A 26,106-nucleotide genomic window follows, 5' to 3' on the forward strand; every position below is an offset into this window, starting at 1 on the left:
CCATTGTAAAAACCTGCTGACAGATTCACATTAAAAAAAAAATTTAAACAAAACTTGCTGGATGAAAAAAAAAAGAGAATTTTGTTTACTTACCGTAAATTCTTTTTCTTATAGTTCCGACATGGGAGACCCAAACCATGGGTGTATAGCTTCTGCCTCCGGAGGACACACAAAGTACTACACTCAAACTTGTAGCTCCTCCCTCCGGGCTATATACACCCCCTGGATGACAATCTAACCAGTTCAGTGCAAAAGCTGAAGGAGGACATCCACCCATAAGTAGAGATAGAGTAAAACTTGGAAAAACCGGAACCTCTGTCTACAACAACAGCCGGTGAAAACACACGGAACAAGAACTGCCAACAGGCAACAGGGAGGGTGCTGGGTCTCCCATGTCGGAACTATAAGAAAAAGAATTTACAGTAAGTAAACAAAATTCTCTTTTTCTTCATCGTTCCTTATGGGAGACCCAAACCATGGGATGTCTCAAAGCAGTCCATGGGTGGGAAATAAACAAAACTGAGAAGTAGGCAAAACCTAACTTCACAAGTGGGCGACAGCTGCCTGAAGGATGCGTCTGCCCAAGCTCGCATCTGCCGAAGCATGAGCATGCACTTGGTAGTGCTTCGAAAAGGTGTGCAGACTAGACCAAGTGGCAGCCTGACAAACCTGCTGAGCCGTAGCCTGGTGCCTGAAAGCCCAGGAGGCACCGACAGCTCTGGTCGAGTGCGCCTTAATCCCTGGCGGTGGGGGCACCTGAGAACACTGGTAGGCATCGGAGATAGCCGACCTAATCCAACGAGCTAGGGTCGGTTTAGAAGCCGAGAGACCCTTGCGATGACCCATGGTTAGCACAAAAAGTGAGGTGCACCACCTAAAAGCGGCGGTGCGTGACACATAAATTCGGAGCGCCCGCACCAAATCCAAGGTATGCAACGCCTTCTCAAAGCGATGCACAGGGGCCGGACAAAGGGAAGGCAATGAAATGTCCTGGTTAAGGTGGAAAGGAGATACCACCTTAGGGAGAAAGTCCGGAGTCGGACGGAGAACCACCTTGTCTTGGTGAAAGACCAAAAAAGGTGACTCCGAAGAGAGCGCAGCCAAATCAGAGACTCTCCTGAGAGAAGTTATGGCTACTAGAAAAACCACTTTCTGTGAAAGTCTAAACAAAGGAACCTCCCTAAGAGGCTCAAAGGGGGGTTTCTGTAAGGCCGTGAGGACCAGATTAAGATCCCAAGGATCCAAAGGCCGCCGGTAAGGAGGAATGATGTGAGATGCGCCCTGCATGAAGGTGCGCACCTGAGCCAATCGGGCGATACGCCGCTGGAATAATACCGACAGAGCCGACACCTGTCCCTTGAGGGAATTGAGGGACAGTCCTAGCTGCAGACCGGACTGAAGAAAGGACAGGATGGTCGGCAAGGAGAACGGCCAAGGAGCATGGCCGGAAGAGCGACACCAGGACAGGAAAATCTTCCAAGTCCTGTGGTAAATCCTGGCCGAGGAAGACTTCCGAGCCTGAGTCATAGTGGAGATGACCTCAGAAGGAATGCCTGAAGCCGTCAGGATCCAGGACTCAAGAGCCACGCCGTCAATCTGAGGGCCGCAGAATTCTGGCGGAAGAACAGACCTTGAGAGAGAAGGTCTGGGCGGTCCGGGAGATGCCACGGCATTTCTACGGACAGACGGAGCAGATCTGGGTACCAAGCTCGCCTGGGCCAGTCCGGAGCAATGATTATGACCCGACGGCCCTCCATTCTGATCTTGCGCAGAACCCTGGGCAAGAGAGCTAGAGGGGGAAACACATAGGCCAGACGGAACTGGGACCAATCTAGAACCAGCGCGTCCGCTGCGAAGGCCTAAGGATCGTGGGAGCGAGCCACGTAAACCGGAACCTTGTTGTTGTGCCGGGATGCCATTAGATCCACTTCCGGAGTGCCCCACTTGCGGCAGATTGACCTGAACACTGCCGGATGAAGGGCCCACTCGCCGCTGTCCACGGTTTGACGGCTGAGATAATCGGCCTCCCAGTTTTCTACGCCTGGGATGTGGACCGCGGATATGGTGGACTTGGAGTCCTCCGTCCACTGAAGGATTCGTTGAACTTCCAACATTGCCAGGCGGCTGCGAGTCCCGCCCTGGTGATTGATGTAGGCAACCGCTGTCGCGCTGTCCGACTGGACTCGAATGTGCTTGCCCGCCAATAGGTGGTGAAAGGCTACGAGAGCTAGAAGAACAGCCCTGATTTCCAGCACATTGATCGAGAGGGCTGATTCGGACGGAGTCCAAGTGCCCTGTGCTCGGTGGTGGAGAAATACTGCCCCCCAGCCGGAGAGGCTGGCATCCGTGGTGAGGATCACCCAGGACGGAGTCAGAAAGGAGCGTCCCTGTGACAGAGAGAGGGGCCGAAGCCACCACTGAAGAGAGCTCCTGGTCTGCGGCGACAGAGCCACTAGTCTGTGCAAGGAAGAGATCCGCTTGTCCCAACAGCGGAGAATGTCCAGCTGCAGAGGACGCAGATGGAACTGGGCAAAGGGAACCGCTTCCATTGACGCCACCATCTGACCCAGCACCTGAATGAGGTGCCTGATGGAATGACGGCGGGGCTTCAACAGAGAGCGCACCGCCAGATGAAGGGACTGCTGTTTGACTAAGGGCAGATTCACAAGTGCCGGCAGAGTCTCGAATTGCATCCCTAGGTACGTAAGTTCCTGGGTCGGGGTCAGAGTGGACTTGGGCAGATTGACAAGCCACCCGAATTGAACAAGCGTGGCGAGAGTGAGCGAAACACTCCGCTGGCAGTCTGCACTGGATGAGGCCTTGACTAGAAGGTCGTCCAGGTAGGGGACTACTGCCAACCCCTGGAGATGCAGGACCGCAACCACTGCTGCCATGACCTTGGTGAATACCCGAGGGGCTGTGGCTAACCCGAAGGGGAGAGCCACGAATTGGAAATGTTCCTCTCCGATCGCAAAGCGTAGCCAACGCTGGTGTGAAACCGCAATAGGCACATGCAGATAGACATCTCTGATGTCGATGGATGCTAGAAAATCTCCTTGGGTCATTGAGGCAATGACCGATCTCAGAGATTCCATGCGAAAGCGCCGCACCTGAACATGCTTGTTGAGAAGCTTGAGATCCAGGATGGGCCGGAAGGAACCGTCCTTCTTGGGGACTAGAAAGAGGTTTGAGTAGAAACCTCTGAACCGTTCCCGGACGGGAACCGGAACAATTACTCCGTTTGCCTGCAAGGATGCCACGGCCTGAGAGAAGGCGGCGGCCTTGGAGCAGGGGAGAGTGGACAGAAAAAATCTGTTTGGCGGGCTGGAAGAAAATTCTATCCTGTAGCCGTGGGAGATGATATCCCGCACCCACTGATCGGAGACGTGTTGAAACCACACGTCGCCAAAGTGGGAGAGCCTGCCACCGACCAAGGACGTTGCTGGCACAGCCAGATAGTCAAGAGGAGGCTGCCTTAGTGGCAGCGGCTCCTCCGTTCTTCTGAGGACGCGGTTTCGCGCGCCAGTTGGGTTTATGATCCTTGGCTGAGGTAGTGGACGAAGCTGAGGGCTTAGAGGATGACCAGTTAGAGGAACGAAAGGAACGAAACCTCGACTGGTTCCTGCCCTGGACATGTTTTCTGGTTTTAGTTTGTGGCAAGGAAGTACTCTTCCCGCCAGTAGCTTCCTTAATAATTTCATCCAGTTGTTCACCGAACAGCCGGGACCCAGCAAAGGGGAGCCCAGCAAGGAACTTCTTAGAAGAAGCGTCTGCTTTCCACTCTCGAAGCCACAGGATCCTGCGGATCGCGAGAGAATTAGCGGAAGCCACCGCCGTGCGGTGAGAAGCCTCCAAAATGGCAGACATGGCGTAGGATGAAAAAGCCGAAGCCTGGGAGGTTAAGGCAACCATCTCGGGTATAGCGTCCCTGGCGAGGGAATGTATCTCCGCCAGAGAGGCAGAGATTGCCTTAAGAGCCCACACTGCTGCAAAATACGGGGAGAACGAGGCTCCTGCCGCCTCATATACAGACTTGGCCAGAAGGTCAACCTGGCGGTCAGTGGGATCCTTAAGAGAAGTGCCATCGGCCACAGATACAACTGTCCGGGCTGAGATTCTAGACACCGGAGGATCAACCTTTGGGGACTGAGCCCACTCCTTAACCACCTCTGGTGGAAAGGGAAAACGGTCATCAGAACTACGCTTTGGAAAGCGTTTGTCAGGACAGGCCCTGGGCTTGGTAACAGTGGCCTGAAAACTGGAGTGGTTAAAAAACGTACTCCTAGCTCTCTTAGGAGAGGTAAACTGGTGTATTTCTACCAGAGAGGCTTGTTCCTCTGACACTGGTGGATTGAGGTTCAGTACGGAGTTAATGGATGCAATCAAGTCACTAACATCCGCATCACCCTCAGATAAGTCAATGGGGTACATAGAGGTAGCGTCTGAGCCCACAGTAAAGGTATCCTCCTCGCCTTGCACCTCAGCTTGAGAATCAGAGCCGTGGGACGAGGAAGGAGAAGGGTCCCTGCGTCTCCGTTTAGGAGGACGGGGTCCTAAAACCTGCTCTGAGAGCTCTGCAGAGCTTGGAGCAGCAGAGGCACCCTGAGAAGGGGCCTGATGCATGGTCAGCAGAGTCCGGGACAGCTGTCCCATGGAGTCGGCAAAGGACTGTGAGATAGCCTTAGAAAACGATGCTACCCAAGCCGGGGGTTCAGCCACCGGGGCCGGAGCAGCCTGAGGGACCCCTGAGGAGGCTCCAGGCTGAGGCACCACCATGTTAGAGCAGGCATCACAATGAGGGTATGTGCTCGGTTCTGGCAGAATGAGCTGACATGCAGTGCATATAGCGTACAGCTTAGCAGCCTTCTTGCTCCTAGTGACAGACATGCTGCTGAGGTGGAGGCTCTGCAGTAAATAATACACTCCTGTAGAATGACCACCTGAGAGTGTATAATAAAGCCCACAACCAGAGGTTGTGGCTTACCAGACCGTGTGTGCCCTCCGGATTCCACAGCTCGGACCCCCAGTGAAGCGTCTGCTTTCCAGGATGCAGAGCTGCAGCAGCCAGCGCTGATCAGTGTAAAAAACGCTGAGAAAATGGCGCTGGAGTGAGGAGGGGGGGCGAGGGATTAGCCCAGGAGCAGGAAACCGGAGGGCCAAGGAGAGATACAGGGGAGGGAAACATCTCCTCAGAGAGGAGTGTCCTCCCCTCTGCTGAATGGCCGGTGGGCGGCGCCCCCCTGTTCCCCTGCATGAATCATGCAGGGGAAGCTGAAAACGAAACTAGGCCGCGACTGAAGCCGGGGCCTAGATTTTTACATGCGGCCGACGAGCAGACACCGTCGGCGCGGTTCTCAGGAAAAACCCAGAGAACCGGCCGGAATTCACAACAAAGTCAAAAGACACACTCTCCCCTTAATAAAAGTACCCGGGACCCCTGAAAAACATCTCAATACTTAGCTTTGAGACGCAGGGCCAAGTCCCTGGGGGGGGTTAAACGCTCCGTCCGACAGGAACCTGACAGGGCTGCGGATGGAGACCGGTCTCCTGCAAGGCAGAAAGAACCGTGATGGCTCCCACTTCAAGCCAGAGCCCCAGGGGATGGTGAAGGAGAACGGCATGTGAAGGCTCCAGCCTTGGAATCAACCTTAACAGCACCGCCGATACAGTGGGGTGAGAAGGGACATGCCGGGAGTCCAGACTGGACCCGCTTTTCTTCCATATCTTTGAAATCAAAAATCTTAAAAATTAAAAATCAGAGAATGCATGTGTGTGTGACCTCCTGAACACAAAGCATTGAACTGGTTAGATTGTCATCCAGGGGGTGTATATAGCCCGGAGGGAGGAGCTACACGTTTGAGTGTAGTACTTTGTGTGTCCTCCGGAGGCAGAAGCTATACACCCATGGTTTGGGTCTCCCATAAGGAACGATGAAGAAAGAGAATTTTGTTTACTTACCGTAAATTCTTTTTCTTATAGTTCCGTCTTGGGAGACCCAGACCTTGGGTGTATAGCTTCTGCCTCCGGAGGACACACAGAGTACTACACCTAAAAGGTGTAGCTCCTCCCTCTGAGCCTATACACCCCCTGGTGAACCAGTCACAACCAGTTTAGTGCAAAAGCTGAAGGAGAATAGCCACCCACAAGTAGAACAGAGCAAGAGCCGGAACAACCGGAGACTGTTCACGACAACAGCATGTGAAAACACACGGAACAAGGAAATTGCCAACAGGCAACAGGGAGGGTGCTGGGTCTCCCAAGACGGAACTATAAGAAAAAGAATTTACGGTAAGTAAACAAAATTCTCTTTTTCTATATCGTTCCTTTGGGAGACCCAGACCTTGGGACGTTCCAAAGCAGTCACTGGGTGGGAAATAAACAAAAAAACTAAGAAGTAGGCAGAAACCTAACTTCACAAATGGGCGACCGCCGCCTGAAGGATGCGTCCGCCCAAGCTCGCATCTGCCGAAGCATGAGCATGCACTTGGTAGTGCTTCGAGAAGGTATGCAGGCTAGCCCAAGTGGCAGCCTGACAGACTTGCTGAGCCGTAGCCTGGTGCCGAAAAGCCCAAGAGGCACCGACAGCCCTGGTCGAGTGCGCTTTGATCCCCGGCGGGGGAGGAGCCTGCGAACTTTGGTAGGCGTCTGAAATGGTCGACCTAATCCAACGGGCTAAGGTCGGCTTAGAAGCAGGGAGGCCCTTGCGCCGACCTGTGGTTAGCACAAAAAGAGAGGTACACCGCCTAAGCGCAGCGGTGCGAGACACACAGATCCGGAGAGCACGCACCAGATCTAGAGTATGTAGAGCTTTTTCAAAGCGATGAACAGGGGCCGGACAGAAGGAAGGTAAGGTAATGTCCTGGTTAAGGTGGAAAGGAGAGACCACCTTAGGAAGGAAGTCCGGAGTCGGACGGAGAACCACCTTGTCTTGATGAAAGACTAAAAAGGGTGACTCCGAGGAAAGCGCAGCCAAATCAGAAACTCTCCTGAGAGAAGTTATGGCCACCAGAAAGGCCACTTTCTGTGAGAGACGATACAAAGAAACCTCCCTAAGGGGCTCAAAGGGGGGTTTCTGCAAGACCGTGAGAACCAAGTTAAGGTCCCAGGGGTCCAAGGGCCGCCGGTAAGGCGGGATGATGTGAGACACGCCCTGCATGAAGGTGCGGACCTGAGCCAGCCGAGCGAGACGCCGCTGCAACAGGACTGACAGGGCCGAAACCTGTCCCTTGAGAGAGTTGAGGGACAGACCTAGCTGCAGACCGGACTGTAGAAAAGACAGAAGGGTCGGCAAGGAGAATGGCCAAGGAGAATGGCCGGTAGAGCGACACCAGGACAGGAAAATTTTCCAAGTCCTGTGATAGATCTTAGCGGAGGAAGACTTACGGGCCCGAGTCATAGTGGAGATGACTTCAGGGGGAATACCAGAAGCCGTCAAAATCCAGGACTCAAGAGCCACGCCGTCAATTTGAGGGCCGCAGAATTCGGGCGGAAGAACGGACCTTGCGAGAGGTCTGGACGGTCCGGGAGAGGCCACGGCATCTCTACGGACAGTTGGAGCAGGTCCGGATACCAAGCTCGCCTGGGCCAGTCCGGTGCAATGAGGATGACTTGACGACCCTCCATTCTGATCTTGCGCAGGACTCTGGGCAAGAGGGCTAGAGGGGGAAACACGTAGGACAGACGAAACTGGGACCAGTCCTGAACCAGAGCGTCCGCGGCGAAGGCCTGAGGATCGTGGGAGCGAGCCACATAAACAGGAACTTTGTTGTTGTGACAGGATGCCATTAGGTCCACGTCCGGAGTGCCTTATTTGCGGCAGATCGACTGAAATACTGCCGGGTGCAGGGACCACTCGCCACCGTCCACGCTTTGACGGCTGAGATAATCTGCCTCCCAGTTGTCCACGCCTGGAATGTGGACTGCGGATATGGTGGACCTGGAGTCCTCCGCCCATTGAAGAATGCGTTGTACCTCCATCATTGCCAGGCGGCTGCGTGTCCCGCCTTGATGGTTGATGTAGGCAACCGCTGTCGCGTTGTCTGACTGGACTCGAATGTGCCTGCCCGCCAGCAGATGGTGAAATGCTAGGAGGGCTAGAAGTATGGCTCTGATTTCCAGCACATTGATTGAAAGGGCTGACTCGGACGGAGTCCAAGTGCCCTGTGCTCTGTGGTGGAGACATACCGCTCCCCAGCCGGATAGACTGGCATCCGTGGTGAGAATCACCCAGGACGGGGCCAGGAAGGAGCGCCCTTGGGACAGGGAGAGGGGCCGAAGCCACCACTGAAGAGAGCTCCTGGTCCGTGGCGAGAGAGCCTCTAACTTGTGTAAGGAGGAAGGCCGCTTGTCCCAACAGCGGAGAATGTCCAGCTGCAGGGGGCGCAGATGGAACTGGGCAAAGGGAACAGCCTCCATGGACGCCACCATTTGACCCAGCACCTGCATCAGACGCCTGAGGGTATAACGGCGGGGCCTCAGGAGAGAGCGCACCGCCAACTGGAGTGACAGCTGTTTGTCTAAGGGCAACTTCACAAGTGCCGGCAGAGTCTCGAACTGCATCCCTAGGTACGTGAGACTCTGGGTCGGAGTCAGAGTGGATTTGGGAAGATTGACAAGCCACCCGAATTGGGCTAGAATGCTGAGAGTGAGCGAGACACTCCGCTGACAGTCTGCGCTGGATGGCGCTTTGACTAGAAGGTCGTCCAGGTAGGGGAGCACTGCCAACCCCTGAAGGTGCAGAACCGCAATCACGGCTGCCATGACCTTGGTGAAAACCCGAGGGGCCGTGGCTAACCCGAAGGGGAGAGCCACGAATTGGAAATGATCGTCTCCTATTGCAAAGCGTAGCCAACGCTGGTGTGAAACCGCAATGGGCACATGCAGATAGGCATCTCTGATGTCGATGGACGCCAGGAAATCCCCTTGGGTCATCGAGGCAATGACTGATCGCAGGGACTCCATGCGAAAGTGCCGCACCCGAACATGCTTGTTGAGAAGCTTGAGATCCAGGATGGGCCTGAAGGTACCGTTCTTTTTGGGAACTAGGAAGAGGTTTGAGTAGAAACCTCTGAACCGTTCCCGGGCGGGAACTGGTACAATTACTCCGTTGGCCTGCAAGGCTGCCACGGCCTGTGAAAAGGCGGCGGCCCTGGAGCAGGGGGGAGTTGAGAGAAAAAAATCTGTTTGGCGGGTTGGAAGAAAATTCTATCCTCTAGCCGTGAGAGATGATATCTCTCACCCACTGATCGGAGACTTGTTGAAACCAAGCGTCGCCAAAGTGGGAGAGCCTGCCACCGACTAAGGACGTGGCTGGATCGGACAGAGTCACGAGGAGGCTGCCTTAGTGGCAGGACATCCTGCAGTCTTCTGCGGACGCGCTCCGGAGCGCCAGCTGGATTTCTGGTCTTGGTTTGTGGCATGGAAGTACTCTTCCCGCCAGTAGCCTCTTTAATAATTTCATCCAGCTGTTCACCGAACAGCCGGGAACCAGCAAAAGGGAACCCAGCAAGGTACTTCTTTGAAGAAGCATCTGCCTTCCACTCTCGAAGCCACAAGGTCCTGCGGATAACGAGGGAATTAGCCGAAGCCACTGCAGCGCGGTGAGAAGCCTCCAGCATGGCAGACATGGCATAAGATGAAAAAGCTGAATCTTGAGAAGTTAAGGCAACCATCTCGGGCATAGATTCCCTGGTGAGGGAATGCATCTCCTCCAGACTAGCAGAGATGGCTTTGAGGGCCCACACTGCTGCAAAAGTTGGAGAAAACGAGGCCCCCAACGCTTCATACACGGATTTGGCCAGAAGGTCAATCTGACGGTCAGTGGCATCCTTAAGGGAAGTGCCATCAGCCACTGACACAATGGTCCGGGCTGAGAGCCTAGACACCGGAGGGTCTACCTTTGGGGAGTGAAAAAGGAGCCTCACCCTTTCCACAGGCATTGCTAGTTAAGCACCATACTTGGATCTGGTCCGCCTTTATCAATGGTTGCTGTCTGGCACTGGGAGGGTCAGTTCTGATATAGTCCTGGTATGTGTAGAGCTTGCTCCACATGCTGGGACCTGGGCTGGCCTCTATCCACAATTGCCTCTTTTGCAACATAGAAGCGGTTATATATACAGGTTACAGGTATGTGTGCTCCATTATGGTTCTGCTTTTAACTTTATCTAGGAGGCCGCATGGCACATGAAATACAGAATATAGAGTAGGACCCCCCTATTGAGATTTGCTGTGACGTTGGCAGGGGTGGCTCAAAGAATTGATCAATTATTTGCTAAAAATCTCATTTACATTACAGTACAGTTGGAATAAATCTGTGAATTTGCACTTTTTATATGATGCATGCCATTTTCAGATCGTGCAGGCTCCCCTCTCTCTTTGGGGAGTGAGCCCACTCCTTGACCACCTCAGGTGGAAAGGGAAAACGGTCATCAGAACCACGCTTTGAGAAGCGTTTGTCAGGACAGGCCCTGGGTTTGGTCACAGTGGCCTGAAAACTGGAATGGTTAAAGAACACACTCTTTACTCTCTTAGGCGAGGTAAACTGGTGCTTTTCTGCCAGAGAGGGTTGCTCCTCTGATACTGGCGGATTGAGATCCAGTACAGAATTAATGGAAGCAATCAAGTCACTAAATTCTGAGTCACCCTCGGAAGGAGCAATGGGGCACATGGAGTTAGCCTCCGAGCCCCCTGTATAGGCATCCTCCTCATCCTGCGAGTCCTCAGCCCTTGAATCAGAGCCACGGGATGAGGAGGGAGAGGAAACCGTGCGGAGCCTCTTAGACGGACGGGGTCCGTGCCCTGATGATGAATCCTCTGTGAGCTCCAGTCCTAAAGGCCCCTTAGCAAGAGCATTAGAGGCACCCTGTGAAGGGGGCTGATGCATATTCATCAAAGTCCTGGACAGAAGTCCCATGGACTCAGCAAATGACTGGGAGATAGACCTAGAAAAGGACTCTACCCAGGCCGGGGGTTCAGCCACATGTGCAGGAGCAGCCTTAGAGACCACTGGGGCCGAGACTCCAGGCCGTGGCACCTCCATGTTAGAGCAGACCTCACAATGTGGATAGGTGCTCGCTTCAGGCAGCGGAAGCTTACATGCAGCACATACAGCATAAAGCTTTGGAGCCTTGCTCCTTGTGTGAGACATGCTGCCTGAGTGGGGGGAAACAGCTTCTATAAAGGGAATGAATCCCAGGGAGAATATAGCAGAGGTCCACAACCGGAGACCGGCTGTGGCTTACCAGACCGCTGGAAGCGGTGTTGTGTGCCCTCCAGATCCCGAAGCCCGGACCCCCAATGCACAGCGCCTCAGCAGGGATGCAGAGTGCAGGACGGGCCAGAACAGAGTGAAACCTGCCCAAGAAAATGGCCGCCGGGGCGGAACCTTGGGCGTCCCTGTAGGAAGGGCGGAATCTGGAGGGCCATAGAGGCCTGCAGGGGGGGGGAGTCGCACACAAGCAGTGAGGAGGGTCCCTCCCCTGTGCAGGACGGCCACCGGAAGGGGCCATGCCTGTCCCTCAGCATGAGTGACATGCGAGGGCAGGTAACAGAAACTAGGCCTCCGGCGAAGCCGGGGCCTAAATTTAAGCAGCGAGGCCGACGCGCAGGCACCAACGGCGCGGTTCTCGAGCGAAAAGCCAGAGGACCGGCCGGAAATGCTAAAAAACACAGTAAACACACTCTCCCCCCACAATAAATGACAGGGACCCCCAACATATGAACGTCTCAAGGTACTTAGCTGATGAGACGCAGGGCCAGGTCCCTGGGGGTGAGTGCTCCGGTCCAGCAGGGTCCTAGAGGGGCTGTGGCCGGAGACCGGTCTCCTGCCAGGCATGGAGACCGTGCTGGCTCCCACTTCAATCCAGAGCCCAGGAGGGATGGTGAAGGAGCACGGCATGTAAGGCTCCAGCCTTGGAAATCAACCTTACAACACCACCGACACAGTGGGGTGAGAAGGGACATGCCGGGAGTCCAGACGTGGACCCGCATTTCTTCAATCTTCTTCCAAAAAAAGGAAAAAAAGGAAAAAATCATATGAGAACGCATGTGTGGATGTATGCCTCCTGAACACAAAGCGAAAAAACTGGTTGTGACTGGTTCACCAGGGGGTGTATAGGCTCAGAGGGAGGAGCTACACCTTTTAGGTGTAGTACTTTGTGTGTCCTACGGAGGCAGAAGCTATACACCCAATGTCTGGGTCTCCCAAAGGAACGATAAAGAAAGGGCTGTGTTCCAAAAGCTTGCAAAAATACCTTTATTGGCTAATCATAAAAAGTATCACAGCAAGAATACTTTTCTCGTTCTTGATAGTGAAGTATTTACATAGATTTTAAGATACAAAAAGGCTGTAGGGAGTAATAAAAGATATTAGACGAATTATTACGATGGGTTCGGTGGAAAAAGAAGGGAATTTTGTTTACTTACCGTAAATTCCTTTTCTTCTAGCTCCAATTGGGAGACCCAGACAATTGGGTGTATAGCTACTGCCTCCGGAGGCCACACAAAGTATTACACTTAAAAGTGTAAGGCCCCTCCCCTTCTGGCTATACACCCTCCCGTGGGATCACAGGCTCCTCAGTTTTAGTGCAAAAGCAAGAAGGAGGAAAGCCAATAACAGGTTTAAAGACAAATTCAATCCGAAGAAACCTCGGAGAACTGAAACCATTCAACATGAACAACATGTGTACCCGAAAAAACCAAAAATCCCTAAGAAAACAGGGCGGGTGCTGGGTCTCCCAATTGGAGCTAGAAGAAAAGGAATTTACGGTAAGTAAACAAAATTCCCTTCTTCTTTGTCGCTCCTAATTGGGAGACCCAGACAATTGGGACGTCCAAAAGCAGTCCCTGGGTGGGTAAAAGAATACCTCATGATAGGGCCGTCAAACGGCCCTGTCCTACAGGTGGGCAACCGCCGCCTGAAGGACTTGTCTACCTAGGCTGGCGTCCGCCGAAGCGTAGGTATGCACCTGATAATGCTTGGTAAAGGTGTGCAGACTCGACCAGGTAGCCGCCTGGCACACCTGCTGAGCCGTAGCCTGGTGCCGTAATGCCCAGGACGCACCCACGGCTCTGGTAGAATGGGCCTTCAGCCCTGAAGGAACCGGAAGCCCCGCAGAACGGTAGGTTTCAAGAATTGGTTCCTTGATCCACCGAGCCAGGGTGGATTTGGAAGCTTGCGACCCTTTACGCTGACCAGCGACAAGGACAAAGAGTGCATCCGAGCGGCGAAAGGGCGCCGTGCGGGAAATGTAGATCCTGAGTGCTCTGACCAGATCCAACAAATGTAAACTTTTCTCAAATTGATGGACTGGATGAGGACACAAGGAAGGTAATGTGACCTCCTGATTGAGATGAAAGGGGGATACCACCTTAGGGAGAAACTCAGGAATCGGACGTAGAACCACCTTGTCCTGGTGAAACACCAGGAAGGGAGATTTGCATGACAGCGCCGCTAGCTCGGACACTCTCCGAAGAGACGTGACCGCTACTAGAAAGGCCACTTTCTGTGAAAGACGAGAAAGGGAAACATCGTTCATAGGCTCGAAAGGCGGCTTCTGGAGAGCAATTAGAACCTTGTTCAGATCCCAGGGCTCTAACGGCCGCTTGTAAGGAGGGACGATATGACAAACTCCTTGCAGGAACGTTCGTACCTGAGTAAGTCGTGCTAGGCGTTTCTGAAAAAATACAGATAGCGCTGAGACTTGTCCCTTAAGGGAGCTGAGCGACAAACCTTTTTCCAACCCGGATTGCAGGAAGGAAAGAAAAGTAGGCAATGCAAAAGGCCAGGGAGAAACTCCCTGAGCAGCGCACCAAGATAAGAATATCTTCCACGTCCTGTGGTAGATCTTGGCGGAGGATGGCTTTCTAGCCTGTCTCATGGTGGCAATAACCTTTCGAGATAATCCTGAAGACGCTAGGATCCAGGACTCAATGGCCACACAGTCAGGTTCAGGGCCGCAGAATTCAGATGGAAAAACGGCCCTTGAGACAGCAAGTCTGGTCGTTCTGGTAGTGCCCATGGTTGGCCCACCGTGAGGTGCCACAGATCTGGGTACCACGATCTCCTCGGCCAGTCTGGAGCGACGAGGATGGCGCGGCGGCAGTCGGCCCTGATCTTGCGCAGCACTCTGGGTAACAATGCCAGAGGTGGGAACACATAAGGTAGCCGGAACTGTGACCAATCTTGAACTAAGGCGTCTGCCGCCAGAGCTCGGTGATCGTGAGACCGTGCCATGAAAACCGGGACCTTGTTGTTGTGCCGTGACGCCATCAGGTCGACGTCCGGCATCCCCCAGCGGCAACAGATCTCCTGAAACACGTCCTGGTGAAGGGACCATTCCCCTGGGTCCATACCCTGGCGACTGAGGAAGTCTGCTTCCCAGTTTTCCACGCCTGGGATGTGAACTGCAGATATGGTGGATGCTGTGTCTTCCACCCACGTCAGAATCCGCCGGACTTCCTGGAAGGCTTGCCGACTGCGTGTTCCACCTTGGTGGTTGATGTACGCTACCGCTGTGGAGTTGTCCGACTGAATTCGGATCTGCTTGCCTTCCAGCCACTGCTGGAAGGCTTGTAGGGCAAGATACACTGCTCTGATTTCCAGAACATTGATCTGAAGGGTGGACTCTTCCTGAGTCCACGTCCCTTGAGCCCTGTGGTGGAGAAACACTGCTCCCCACCCCGATAGACTCGCGTCTGTCGTGACTACCTCCCAGGATGGTGGTAGAAATGACTTTCCTTTCGACAAAGCGGTGGGAAGAAGCCACCACCGAAGAGATTCCTTGGCCGCCTGAGAAAGGGAGACGTCTCTGTCGAGGGACGTCGACTTCCCGTCCCATTGGCGGAGAATGTCCCATTGTAGTGGGCGGAGATGAAACTGCGCGAAAGGGACTGCTTCTATTGCTGCTACCATCTTCCCTAGGAAGTGCATGAGGCGTCTCAAGGGGTGTGACTGGCCTTGAAGGAGAGATTGCACCCCTGTCTGTAGTGAACGCTGTTTGTCCAGCGGAAGTTTCACTATCGCTGAGAGAGTATGAAACTCCATGCCAAGATATGTTAGCGATTGGGTCGGGGTTAGATTTGACTTTGAAAAGTTGATGATCCACCCGAAACTCTGGAGAGTCTCCAGCGCAACGTTCAGGCTGTGTTGGCATGCCTCTTGAGAGGGTGCCTTGACAAGTAGATCGTCCAAATACGGGATCACAGAGTGACCTTGCGAGTGCAGGACCGCTACTACTGCTGCCATGACCTTGGTGAAGACACGTGGGGCTGTCGCCAGCCCGAAAGGCAGAGCTACGAACTGAAGGTGTTCGTCTCCTATAACGAAGCGTAGAAAACGCTGGTGCTCTGGAGCAATCGGCACGTGTAGATAAGCATCTTTGATGTCTATAGATGCTAGGAAATCTCCTTGAGACATTGAGGCGATGACGGAGCGAAGGGATTCCATTCGGAACTTCCTGGTTTTTACGTGCTTGTTGAGCAGTTTTAGATCCAGAACGGGACGGAATGACCCGTCCTTTTTTGGCACCACAAACAAGTTGGAGTAAAAACCGTGACCCTGTTCCTGCAGAGGGACGGGGGTCACCACTCCTTCCGCTTTTAGAGTGGACACCGCTAGCAGCAGAGCATCGACTCGGTCGGGCGGTGGAGACGTCCTGAAGAAGCGAGTTGGAGGACGAGAGCTGAACTCTATCCTGTACCCGTGAGACAGAATGTCTCTCACCCAACGGTCTGTGACCTGTGGCAGCCAAACGTCGCCAAAGCGGGAGAGCCTGCCACCGACCGAGGATGCGGAGAGAGGAGGCCGAAAGTCATGAGGAAGCCGCCTTGGTAGCGGGTCTTCCGGCTGTCTTTTTTGGGCGTGACTGAGTCCGCCAAGAATCTGAGCTCCTCTGATCCTTTTGAGTCCTTTTGGACGAGGAGAATTGGGACCTGCCTGAGCCTCGAAAGGACCGAAACCCCGACTGTCCTCTCCTCTGTTGGGGTTTGTTTTGTCTGGGCTGAGGTAAGGATGAATCTTTACCCTTGGAGTGTTTAATGATTTCATCCAAGCGCTCACAAAACAGTCTGTCACCAGAAAATGGCAAACTGGTTAAGCACTTCTTGGAAGCAGAATCTGCCTTCCATTCCCTTAACCACAAGGCTCTGCGTAAAACCACGGAGTTGGCGGACGCCACTGCCGTACGGCTCGTAGAGTCTAGGACAGCATTAATCGCGTAAGACGCAAATGCAGACATTTGAGAGGTTAAGGGTGCCACCTGCGGAGCAGATGTACGTGTGACCGTGTCAATCTGTGTAAGACCAGCTGAAATAGCTTGGAGTGCCCATACGGCTGCGAATGCTGGAGCAAACGACGCGCCGATAGCCTCATAGATGGACTTCAACCAGAGCTCCATCTGCCTGTCAGTGGCATCCTTAAGTGCCGCCCCATCTTCCACTGCAACTAAGGATCTGGCTGCAAGCCTGGAGATTGGAGGATCCACTTTGGGACACTGGGTCCAGCCCTTGACCACGTCAGGGGGAAAAGGATAACGTGTATCCTTAAGCCTTTTGGAAAAACGCTTATCCGGATAAGCGTGGTGCTTCTGGATTGCTTCTCTAAAGTCAGAGTGGTCCAGAAATACACTTAATTTACGCTTGGGATACCTGAAATGGAATTTCTCCTGCTGTGAAGCTGTCTCCTCCACAAGAGGAGCAGGGGGAGAAATGTCCAACATTTTATTGATGGACGCTATAAGATCATTCACTATGGCGTCACCGTCAGGTGTATCCAAATTGAGAGCGGTCTCAGGATCAGAATCTTGATCAGCTACCTCCGCCTCATCATACAGAGAGCCCTGCTGGGACCCTGACCAGTGAGATGAAGTCGAGGGCCGCTCATAGCGAGCTCGTATAGGCTGTCTGGGACTGTCGTCCGTGTCAGAGCCATCACCCTGGGATGTAAGTGACACCCCCGGATCCCGGAGCTGTTCCAACTGAGGGGAACCAGGGAGCAATGAGTTAACAGTGCCCATGGCCTGAGTTACTGGTCTAGACTGCAATGTTTCAAGAATTTTAGTCATAGTCACAGACAACCTGTCAGCAAAAACTGCAAACTCCGTCCCTGTCACCTGGACAGTATTCACAGGAGGTTCTGCCTGGGTCACCTCCAGCAGAGGCCCCGGCCGAGCAAGTGCCACAGGGGCCGAGCACTGCACACAGTGGGGATCAGTGGAATCTGCCGGTAGAACAGCCCCACATGCGGTACAAGCAGCATAGAAAGCCTGTGCCTTGGCACCTTTGCTTTTTGCGGTCGACATGCTGTAGTATCCTCTGAGTAATCTAGGAGGGTATATAGGAGAGAATCACCGCGACCGTACAGTGCAATGTATAGCTGCAAGCATAAAATACAAATATACACTTCGGCACCAGTGGGGGTCAGCCCTTGAGGGCAGCTTACCGCCCGCTAAAAAAGCGGGTGTGTGGGCACCAGAATCCCGTGTCTGGGTCTCCCAGTCTCCTCTCTCCAGCTTAGACTGCACACAGGAATGGCTGCCGGCGTCCTGTGAAGAGGGGCGGACCGTGGGCGTGCCTCAAACAAAGAGCGGGAAACTGGCGTCCCACTGTGCCCAGTGTGAGGGCTGGAGTATGCAAAGCAGACTCCAGCCCTCTGCGCTGACATTCTGTACAGCGTCCCGCCCTTCCCCTGACTGGCAGGCCTGGGGGCGGGAACGAAACGAAACTAGGCCGCAAAAAGCCGGGGACTCGAGTAATAAGCGCGGCCGTCATATATGCACGGCCAGCGCGGAAGTCCCCGGCGCACCACAAGTCCCAGCCGCGCCGCAGCGCTAAAAACTGACAACAGCGGCCACGCGGCAGTTTCAATACATGCCCCTCTCAGCAGAGCTGTAGATAGGAATGGCACCAGCGCGCAGCGCTGTTGTCCCCGGCGCACTAACACACCCAGCAATGCTGCGGTGTGGGCGCGATATATACGGGGACACAGAGTACCTTGACGTAGCAGGGCCTGTCTCTGACGATACTCAGCTCCATATCCAGCAGAGTCCAGGGGCTGTGGATGGAGCTCGGTCTCAGTGCCTGGAGACCGGTAAAATCCCACTTCACCCAGAGCCCGAAGGGGGATGGGGAAGGATGCAGCATGTGGGCTCCAGCCTCCGTACCCGCAATGGGTACCTCAACCTTAAACACCGCCGACAAAGAGTGGGGTGAGAAGGGAGCATGCTGGGGGCCCTAGTATGGGCCCTCTTTTCTTCCATCCGACATAGTCAGCAGCTGCTGCTGACTAAACAGTGGAGCTATGCATGTATGTGTGCCTCCTTCGCACAAAGCATGAAAACTGAGGAGCCCGTGATCCCACGGGAGGGTGTATAGCCAGAAGGGGAGGGGCCTTACACTTTTAAGTGTAATACTTTGTGTGGCCTCCGGAGGCAGTAGCTATACACCCAATTGTCTGGGTCTCCCAATTAGGAGCGACAAAGAAATAAAATCGTATTATACAATTCTATTTGTTGAATACCACTTACTTGCAAAAAAATGTAGAACACACACAAGTTTTTTTCTTAGGTATACCAAACCACCATGGGTGAGTGATCACTATGCTTTATATTGGATCATGGTTTCCAAATATCTGGAGTATTATATTAAGATGGGTGTTTTTCATTTGAAACCCTGCTCCAGCTGTTGGCTGCACTTTAATGAAAGGGAATTAAAAAAGAAGGGGACTATCCAATATATATATATATATATATGTTGAAACCCATGATATATATATAGGATTTATGTGTTTTTTTACCATCATATATTATATATGTGTTAGTTTATTGTATAATATCTAACATAAACCACTATTTGTGTGTTTGTAGATCATTCTAAAAAGAACTTTATGAGATGTGTGGTTTTACTGGCCCTATGTGAATTATCTTCAAGGTCTTCTTATAAAAACCTGCTAAATTTGACTGTAATATGTTGATGTTCTAATTTACCCCTTGCTATAATATTTTCTAATAAATGTTCTACATTTTTTTTGCAAGGAAGTGGTATTTGATTTATTTCTATGCTTATGGTCATGATATGACCAGGACTTTGTTCCCCTTTTAGTCCTCTCGTTATAAATGTATTGTTTAAGGGTGTAGTCCACCTATATATAGATTTGATATGGTTCCACATTCTGTTCTTATCTGCATAATTCTATTTGTTGGTTTGGTAAAATGAAAACCTGGTGCCACTAAAGGTTTTCACAAGCTGTTGGCTCATAAGCTCAAGACAGAAACCACACTCATGCAAGGCACAGTATCAGATCAGTTATCAAAATTCGTGATATACCGTAAGGTATTTCTTTCTCTAGTGCTCTGTGGGGTAGGATTCAGCATTTTTGTCCGATCCACCTCATTTACTTTTTGAAAGGCTTCGTTAACCAAATATTTTGGGTATCCCTTATCCTCCAATCTCAATTTCAGGTCGGATGAGTACTCCTGAAATTTTTGTTCAGTTGAACAGTTTCTGCGCATTCTAATGAATTGACTTTGGAATTTGGTATTCCTTTTTTATGGGTTTTGGGATGTGCATTGTCCCACCTGAGAAGAGAATTAGAGGATGTCTTCTTACGGAATGTACTTGTACATAGCTGGCTCTCCAGCCCTACTTCCACCAAAACATCCAGAAAGGCCAGTTTGTTCTCATCTGCCTCAAAGGTAAACTTTAGGCCTAGATCATTCACATTCAGGTCCACCACAAATTCAGAGAAAGGATTTTTATCACCTTTCCAGATCACAAATATATCATCCAGGAATCTCACCCACAGTACTATATTGTTGGTATCTATATTCCCTCCAAATATGACGGTTTCCTCCCACCAGCCCGGGAGCAGATTTGCATACGATGGGGCACAACAACTCCCCATCGCAGTGCCCCTGCGCTGGTGGAAGTACTTACCGCCATATGTAAACACATTCCTAGTGAGGCAAAATTCCAGTGCCTTCATTATAAAATCATTGTGTCTGGAAAGGTGATTTCCTCTTGTATTGAGATAGTAACTGGTTGCCTGCAGGCCTTTGTTGTGTGGAATTGAAGAGTATAATGCTTCCACATCTATGCTACATAGTAGCATTCCCTCCTCCATGAAGACATCCTCTATTTTTCTCAGAAAGTCTGTAGTGTCTTTTAAGTTTGAATTTAGTGATATCACAAAGGGCCTCAGGATACAGTCCAGGTAGGTGCTCAAGTTCTTTGTCAAGCTCTTAATTCCGGAAACAATGGGGCGGCCTTTTAAGGGGTCCACCCCCTATAGTTTTTTTTGCAAAGTATAAAAAGTTGCCATTACCGGATGTCTAGGGAGAAGGAAATCATACTCCTTCACATCAATTAATTTGTCGACCAAGGCCATATCCAAAAGTTTTTTAGTTCTTCCTTAAACCTTGGAATTGGGTTACTCAACATCTTTTGATAACAATTTTCGTCTCCCAAGATATTCAAACAAAGATCATTGTATTTTTCCGAGTCCAGCACAACCACATTCCCCCCTTTATCTGAGGGTTTTATGGTTATGCTGGCATCCGTTTCCAATGACCTCAGGCTATTCATCTCTGCCCTTGTTAGATTATGTTTTTTTCCCTGTATTCCTGATACCCCTCCGAATAGCCTCCGTAACTAGATTCACAAAGACATCTACAACATCGATTTCACCAAGTAGTGGAGGCATCTTACCACTCTTATTCTTTAATTCCGTAAATGGGCCTTCTCCATATATACTCGGAATATTAGAATCAAGTCCATAAAGTAATCGTACATCCTCAAGAATATCCTCAGGAATTCCTAACTCATCACTCGTTTTTTTATCCTTTACCATAAAAAATGTTTTCCACTTAAGTTTCCTTGCAAACAAATTCAGGTCTACAATGCTTTTAAATTCGTTAAAGTCTGTCGTAGGAATAAAGGATAATCCCTTATTTAGGACACTAAAGGTTTTCACAAGCTCCTTACTTGTATAGGTACAGGTGACGTTGCATAGATGAAGGTCCCCCGGGGTAAGCCTCCTCCTGCACTTGGGTCAGCCAGAAACGTTACAGCTGTCAGATGTGATGAGAACATGCAGGCTCGCACTGGTGGGAACATCCGCGATGGGCACCACGTAATCTCTTTTGGCTGTTACAAGGAACACATGAAATTACCAGGCGATATGTACTTTATGCAACCGATAAACAATAAGAAATCCCTACCTGTCTACGCTCGGTCTGAAGCGGCGGCGGCGGTGGTCGAGCACAATCCCGATACAGCATCCTCAGTCTTTCACATTGCACTTCCACAACAGACAAACGTTCACCTGAAATTGAAGAAATCATAGTGTACTATATGCAGATTAGTGCGGATTGGCTTTTACTGCTGACTTTGACCTTTATATCCCCTGAAAAGGCATTAATGACCGGACAATTCTCCGATGCTCCTTTTTAGTACACAGTTATTGTGTAATTTATGTACTCGGTTTTGTGAAGCAAATATAGAAAAGTATATTTGTTTTAACTGTTAGTGATTCACATTAATTACCTGAAAATTTTATTTAACAGGTTATCATGGTCATCTGGATACTTAGAGTAGTTTCTTATTATATTATACGCGCACTCAATTGCATTTAATATTTAAAAATATATATTTTGTGTATTTTAAAAGGTGACTTTTTTATATTTTATTATTTATTTATGCCCTTCTGCACCCAGATTAATTAGAATATGATTTTTTAGATCATATTATTTTCCTTTATTGTGCATGTTTTGCAGTGAAAACTCATGACTACAGGTCTCTGGCCCGGCTGATCTGCGTCTGCTAGGACTCTATGGCTCTGCAGATGTCATATGGTCACCAGGACCCATAGAAGCATCGATATTACCAAAACTTCTATTCCGCTCATAGTGCTCACTGAGCGTTATAAGGACTTCAATACAGGGTTCCCAGGTGTGTTCGACATCCAAGGACATGACCTACTCTTACTAGATGGCAGAAGCTTTATTCTCATGCTGCAAATTTACAATATCACATGATTAAAGCCCGTGACCAAGTGCAGTAAATTTTTGGAGCTTGGCCATTATCAGGTCAAATAATGTATTAAAGGGATTGGGCCACAAAATACTTTTATCTGCAATTTAAAGGTTATCCACGTCAGATCTCTACAGCCCAAGGTTCTAAGTTTACAATTTCTCTTTGCTGATCGATCGCCTATTTACTCAGCTGTTTTCATCAATCCCAAACTCTTCCGTAAATGTTGGTGTACGCCAAATGGACCACATGGATAGTAGCCATCTTCATGAGACAAACCAAGATGAAGCACTAAGAGAAAAGTGTCCTAGTCTGAGTGTTTTAGCCTTATACAATGTTGCAGACTTACCAGGACTACATTCCTGGGCTACTAAATTTAGTACTTCTACAGCGGCAGGACATTGCTGTATAAATTCTTCACAAAATGAACTGTCATCTAACAGCTGAGCCATGACCAGACAAGCCCTAAGCAGGGAAAACAACAAAAAATAACCAAATTGGTCAAATGAGAGCTATAAAACATTAATAAATGTATAAAACCACCCCAAGTCATAACCCTCTGAGACACTAATTGTTTTTAGTGGCTTAAAGTAGAATTAAATATTGCAAATATTTGTGGTTAAGTAAAAAAAATAATAATACAAGAAAAAAAATATATATAAAAAGACAGCAAAAAGAATAAGTTGATTGTGTAAGTGTAAAACGGCAGATCAGATTCTTACCTTGTCCTGATCTCTGCTAGAAGGCGAACCACAGCCATTACGGGAGTTGAGGCATCTCCTGTCGCAGGAAGTGAGGTGTGAATAGACAGGCATCCCTCCTGGGGGAGTAACATGGACTGGACTGCCTGCACTACCTTCTCAGTAATGGACAGTTTATGAAGAGGCAATGCCTGATGGGGGTGGATATTGGTGCGGCAAAAAGTTAAATTCAAGCAGTTAGTTTCTAAGAAATGAGGGATGTCATTAACTGGAGTCATTTCTGATTAAATCTCCACTATAAAATAGGAATCTTACATGTTGTGATCAATAAAAGGGTGTACTGTCATGTGCTAGGCTGTAAGAGGCATCGGCAAAAACGCCGAGAAAGCAGACATGACAGCGCATCACCATTTTATGGGAAAATGAGTTGTATCGCATGTGCCTGAATAAACGGCTGAGAATAGCATCATGGAAAGAGAATGTTTCATCAAAAAGAGTATTATTTCATGTTTTTATGGTAAACATATATTTTAAGAATACCACTGGTTTTCATTTTTTTTTTTAATTTGCCACCATCTATATTAAAAAAAAAAAAATAAAAAAAGTTGTAAATTTCACACTGAGCCTCAAAGTGATACTTCCAGTGGTGATTCTCATTATCATCAGAGACATGATTACAATGTCACACAGGATATATTTTTATGAAGCTGGAGTCAAATCAGACAAGATACATCATTAACAGTAGGTAATGGCCAAAGCCAATTACTGTATGACCTTCGAACTGCTTACAGAGCATGCCCACAACACTATCCCATAGAACCCAATGAGTCATATATAGATTCCAATAGGTTTTCTGGCAACTATAAATCCGAGCAATGAATAATGAGGCAAAATGGCAGCCCTCAGTGCCATGTATGGAAAAAAAAATTAGAAAAATTAGTCAGGATCTGGTTTTATTTAAAAATGAGATATTATATATATATATATATATATATATATATATATATAAAAAAAAAATTATATTATATTACATATGATGCATTCCCCTTAAGCCAATCCTTCAAAGGAGATTCATGCGGCTTGAACCATTGGCAGCGCGAATAAGAGGCTGTCTTATTGTAGATTGTGTTTTCCAGCACATCAGAGAGATCATACTTTGAAAAGTAAGATGACTAGTCAGAGGTCGGCCCCCCGGTAGCTTTTCCAAACCCAGCTCTGCCAGACTGATAAGTCATAGAATGGTATTGGAAGGGAGCCCCAGTGTCATCTGGTCCATTCGCCCGCTCAAAGTTTAAAGGGATGGTTCACTAATTAGTTTTCATAGGCACAATGACATTATGTTGAAAAACAAGGTTTCTCTCAAATATCTTGTGTTGGCAATAGTGCTTGTGAGTGGCGCTATTGCGGTCTGCTCATCCTCTTCGTGTGATCCCACACTGGCCACCATGACCTCTGATGTCCGGTTACATCAAGTCAACTTCAAGTTGACCTGACAACACCATGGCAGGCCCCAGTCTCCCCGAGTGACTGGGCTGTGGGCGCAGTTTCACTGCTCAGCACAGCCAAGTATCTCACGCTCTCTCCTTCACTGCAGAGCACCGCAAGTTGGTGTGAAGCTGGGCTGTGACGAGAGGTGAAACGCCGCCCACAGCCCACTCACTAAGGAAGACCACAGTCCGATACGCTCAGCCCCTTCGTATGACCCCCCGGGTGCAGTGACCTTAGATGTCTGGTGATGTCATGTCAATTTCCTGTTGACCTGACATCACCGCAGCGAGCCCCAATGTTCCTGAGTCATTAGACTGTGGGCAGAGTTTCATTGCTTCTCACAGCCCAGCATTACTCCTGCTTGCAGCGCTCTGCAGTGAAGGAGATAACGTGTGAGATGCTGGGCTGTGATGAGCGGTGAAACGCCACCCACAGCTCAGTCACTCAGGAAGCCTGGAGCCGGCTACGGTGATGTTAGGTCACCTGGATCTGACATCACATGACATCACCGGACGTCAAGCCGGAGGGGGTGTTTCATGCGAAGGGGATGAGCGGACCGTAATAGTGCCGCTCACAGGCACTATTGGCAGCACAAGGTATTTGAGAGAAACTTTATCAACATAATATTGATGTGTCTATGAATACTAACTGGTGAACCACCCCTTTAAACCAACCCACACAGAAGCTGGCCGTCTTTTTTGAACACTCCCATTAAAGATGAACTGACTACTGCTTGTGGGAGTCTGTTCCACTCGATCACCCACGCTGTAAAAAAGTTTTTTCTAATATCTAATCTGTCTCCTCCCATTCAGTTTCATCCCATTGCTTCTAGTCTTTTCTTCCGCAAGTGAGAAGGCTCTCCATATTATAATAAATATATATATATATATATATATATATATATATACACATACATATATACATATATACATACACATACATATATATACACACACACACACACACACACACACACACACATATAGGAGGAGACCAGTCAGTCATGGGGAGCGGAGCAGGGGAAAAGCCACCGGGGGCCAACCTCTGACTAGTCATCTCATACAGTGTCTCCAGCTGACTTTTCATAGTATGTCTTCTCTATGAAGCTGCAGCGTTTCAGAGTGAATCATACACAAGTGTAATGGCGCAGTTAGTGTCTGCTACATGCTGTCCTTGGTTCAGACAGCATAAACACCCTGTCATGTTCCTATTAACCATATACTACATATACTTGTTTATTCAGGCAAATTTGAGACATCTTATTTTTATAAAGTCAAAGTCTTATTCAACTTATAAAATGTCTGGTAAAACAACAAGCATTCACCTAGAAAGGCCTAAAGGAATATCTGAAGATTTACAGTACACAGCAGTATATTCTGTACAGGGGTGGACAGAGTGTGCAGCAAACAGTTCTCAGGAAAGCCTCATCTATAAATCTATAATTACTCTGGTGACATATCTGTGATTTTACTGTTGACCCCAAGGTCTAGATTGTAGAGTAAAGGTAGACAAGGATTGAAGTTCGCACCATCTTACTGGTGTCTTCTTTTAAATAGATAGTTGTGGCCACACTGTGATAACCACTGTGCCACGAAAACGGAATTACTTGTACAGAAGATGCCAAGCACAAGGTAGTGACTATTAAATTAATAAATAATTGGGCCTGTAGTTATTTTTCTGAAAGCCCCACAAAGGCTGCCTCTGTATTACACCACACTTGTCTCCTCCATAGTTCTGTAAGGCTCAGATCAGAACTGGAGACTTCTTTTGGAGTTAAAGCAACAATTGCTTGCTTCTATCTGTTGTATGGTTGTATTGGTGATGGGAAAAAGTGCTATATAGTGCTTAAACCATGGGTCCCCAATTCCAGTCCTCGAGGGCCGCCAACAGTGCA

The 26,106-nt window shown here is 49.8% G+C and overlaps 1 protein-coding gene across 2 annotated transcripts in view; it reads right to left on the bottom strand.

Moving 5' to 3' along the window:
* HECTD4 (HECT domain E3 ubiquitin protein ligase 4) overlaps positions 1 to 26,106 on the bottom strand; it is a 366,009-nt gene that overhangs the window by 107,314 nt on the left and 232,589 nt on the right. For both annotated transcript variants that reach the window (XM_075323933.1, XM_075323925.1), the window contains exons 43-46: positions 22,746 to 22,915; positions 22,373 to 22,488; positions 21,213 to 21,316; positions 20,977 to 21,138 (exon numbers count right to left, since the gene is read on the bottom strand). In XM_075323933.1, coding sequence (XP_075180048.1) covers positions 20,977 to 21,138; positions 21,213 to 21,316; positions 22,373 to 22,488; positions 22,746 to 22,915 — 552 coding nt within the window. The remainder of the gene's footprint in view (positions 1 to 20,976; positions 21,139 to 21,212; positions 21,317 to 22,372; positions 22,489 to 22,745; positions 22,916 to 26,106) is intronic.

The sequence above is a fragment of the Anomaloglossus baeobatrachus genome, chromosome 1 (genome assembly GCF_048569485.1).
Source record: "Anomaloglossus baeobatrachus isolate aAnoBae1 chromosome 1, aAnoBae1.hap1, whole genome shotgun sequence".
NCBI classification, from domain to species: domain Eukaryota; kingdom Metazoa; phylum Chordata; class Amphibia; order Anura; family Aromobatidae; genus Anomaloglossus; species Anomaloglossus baeobatrachus.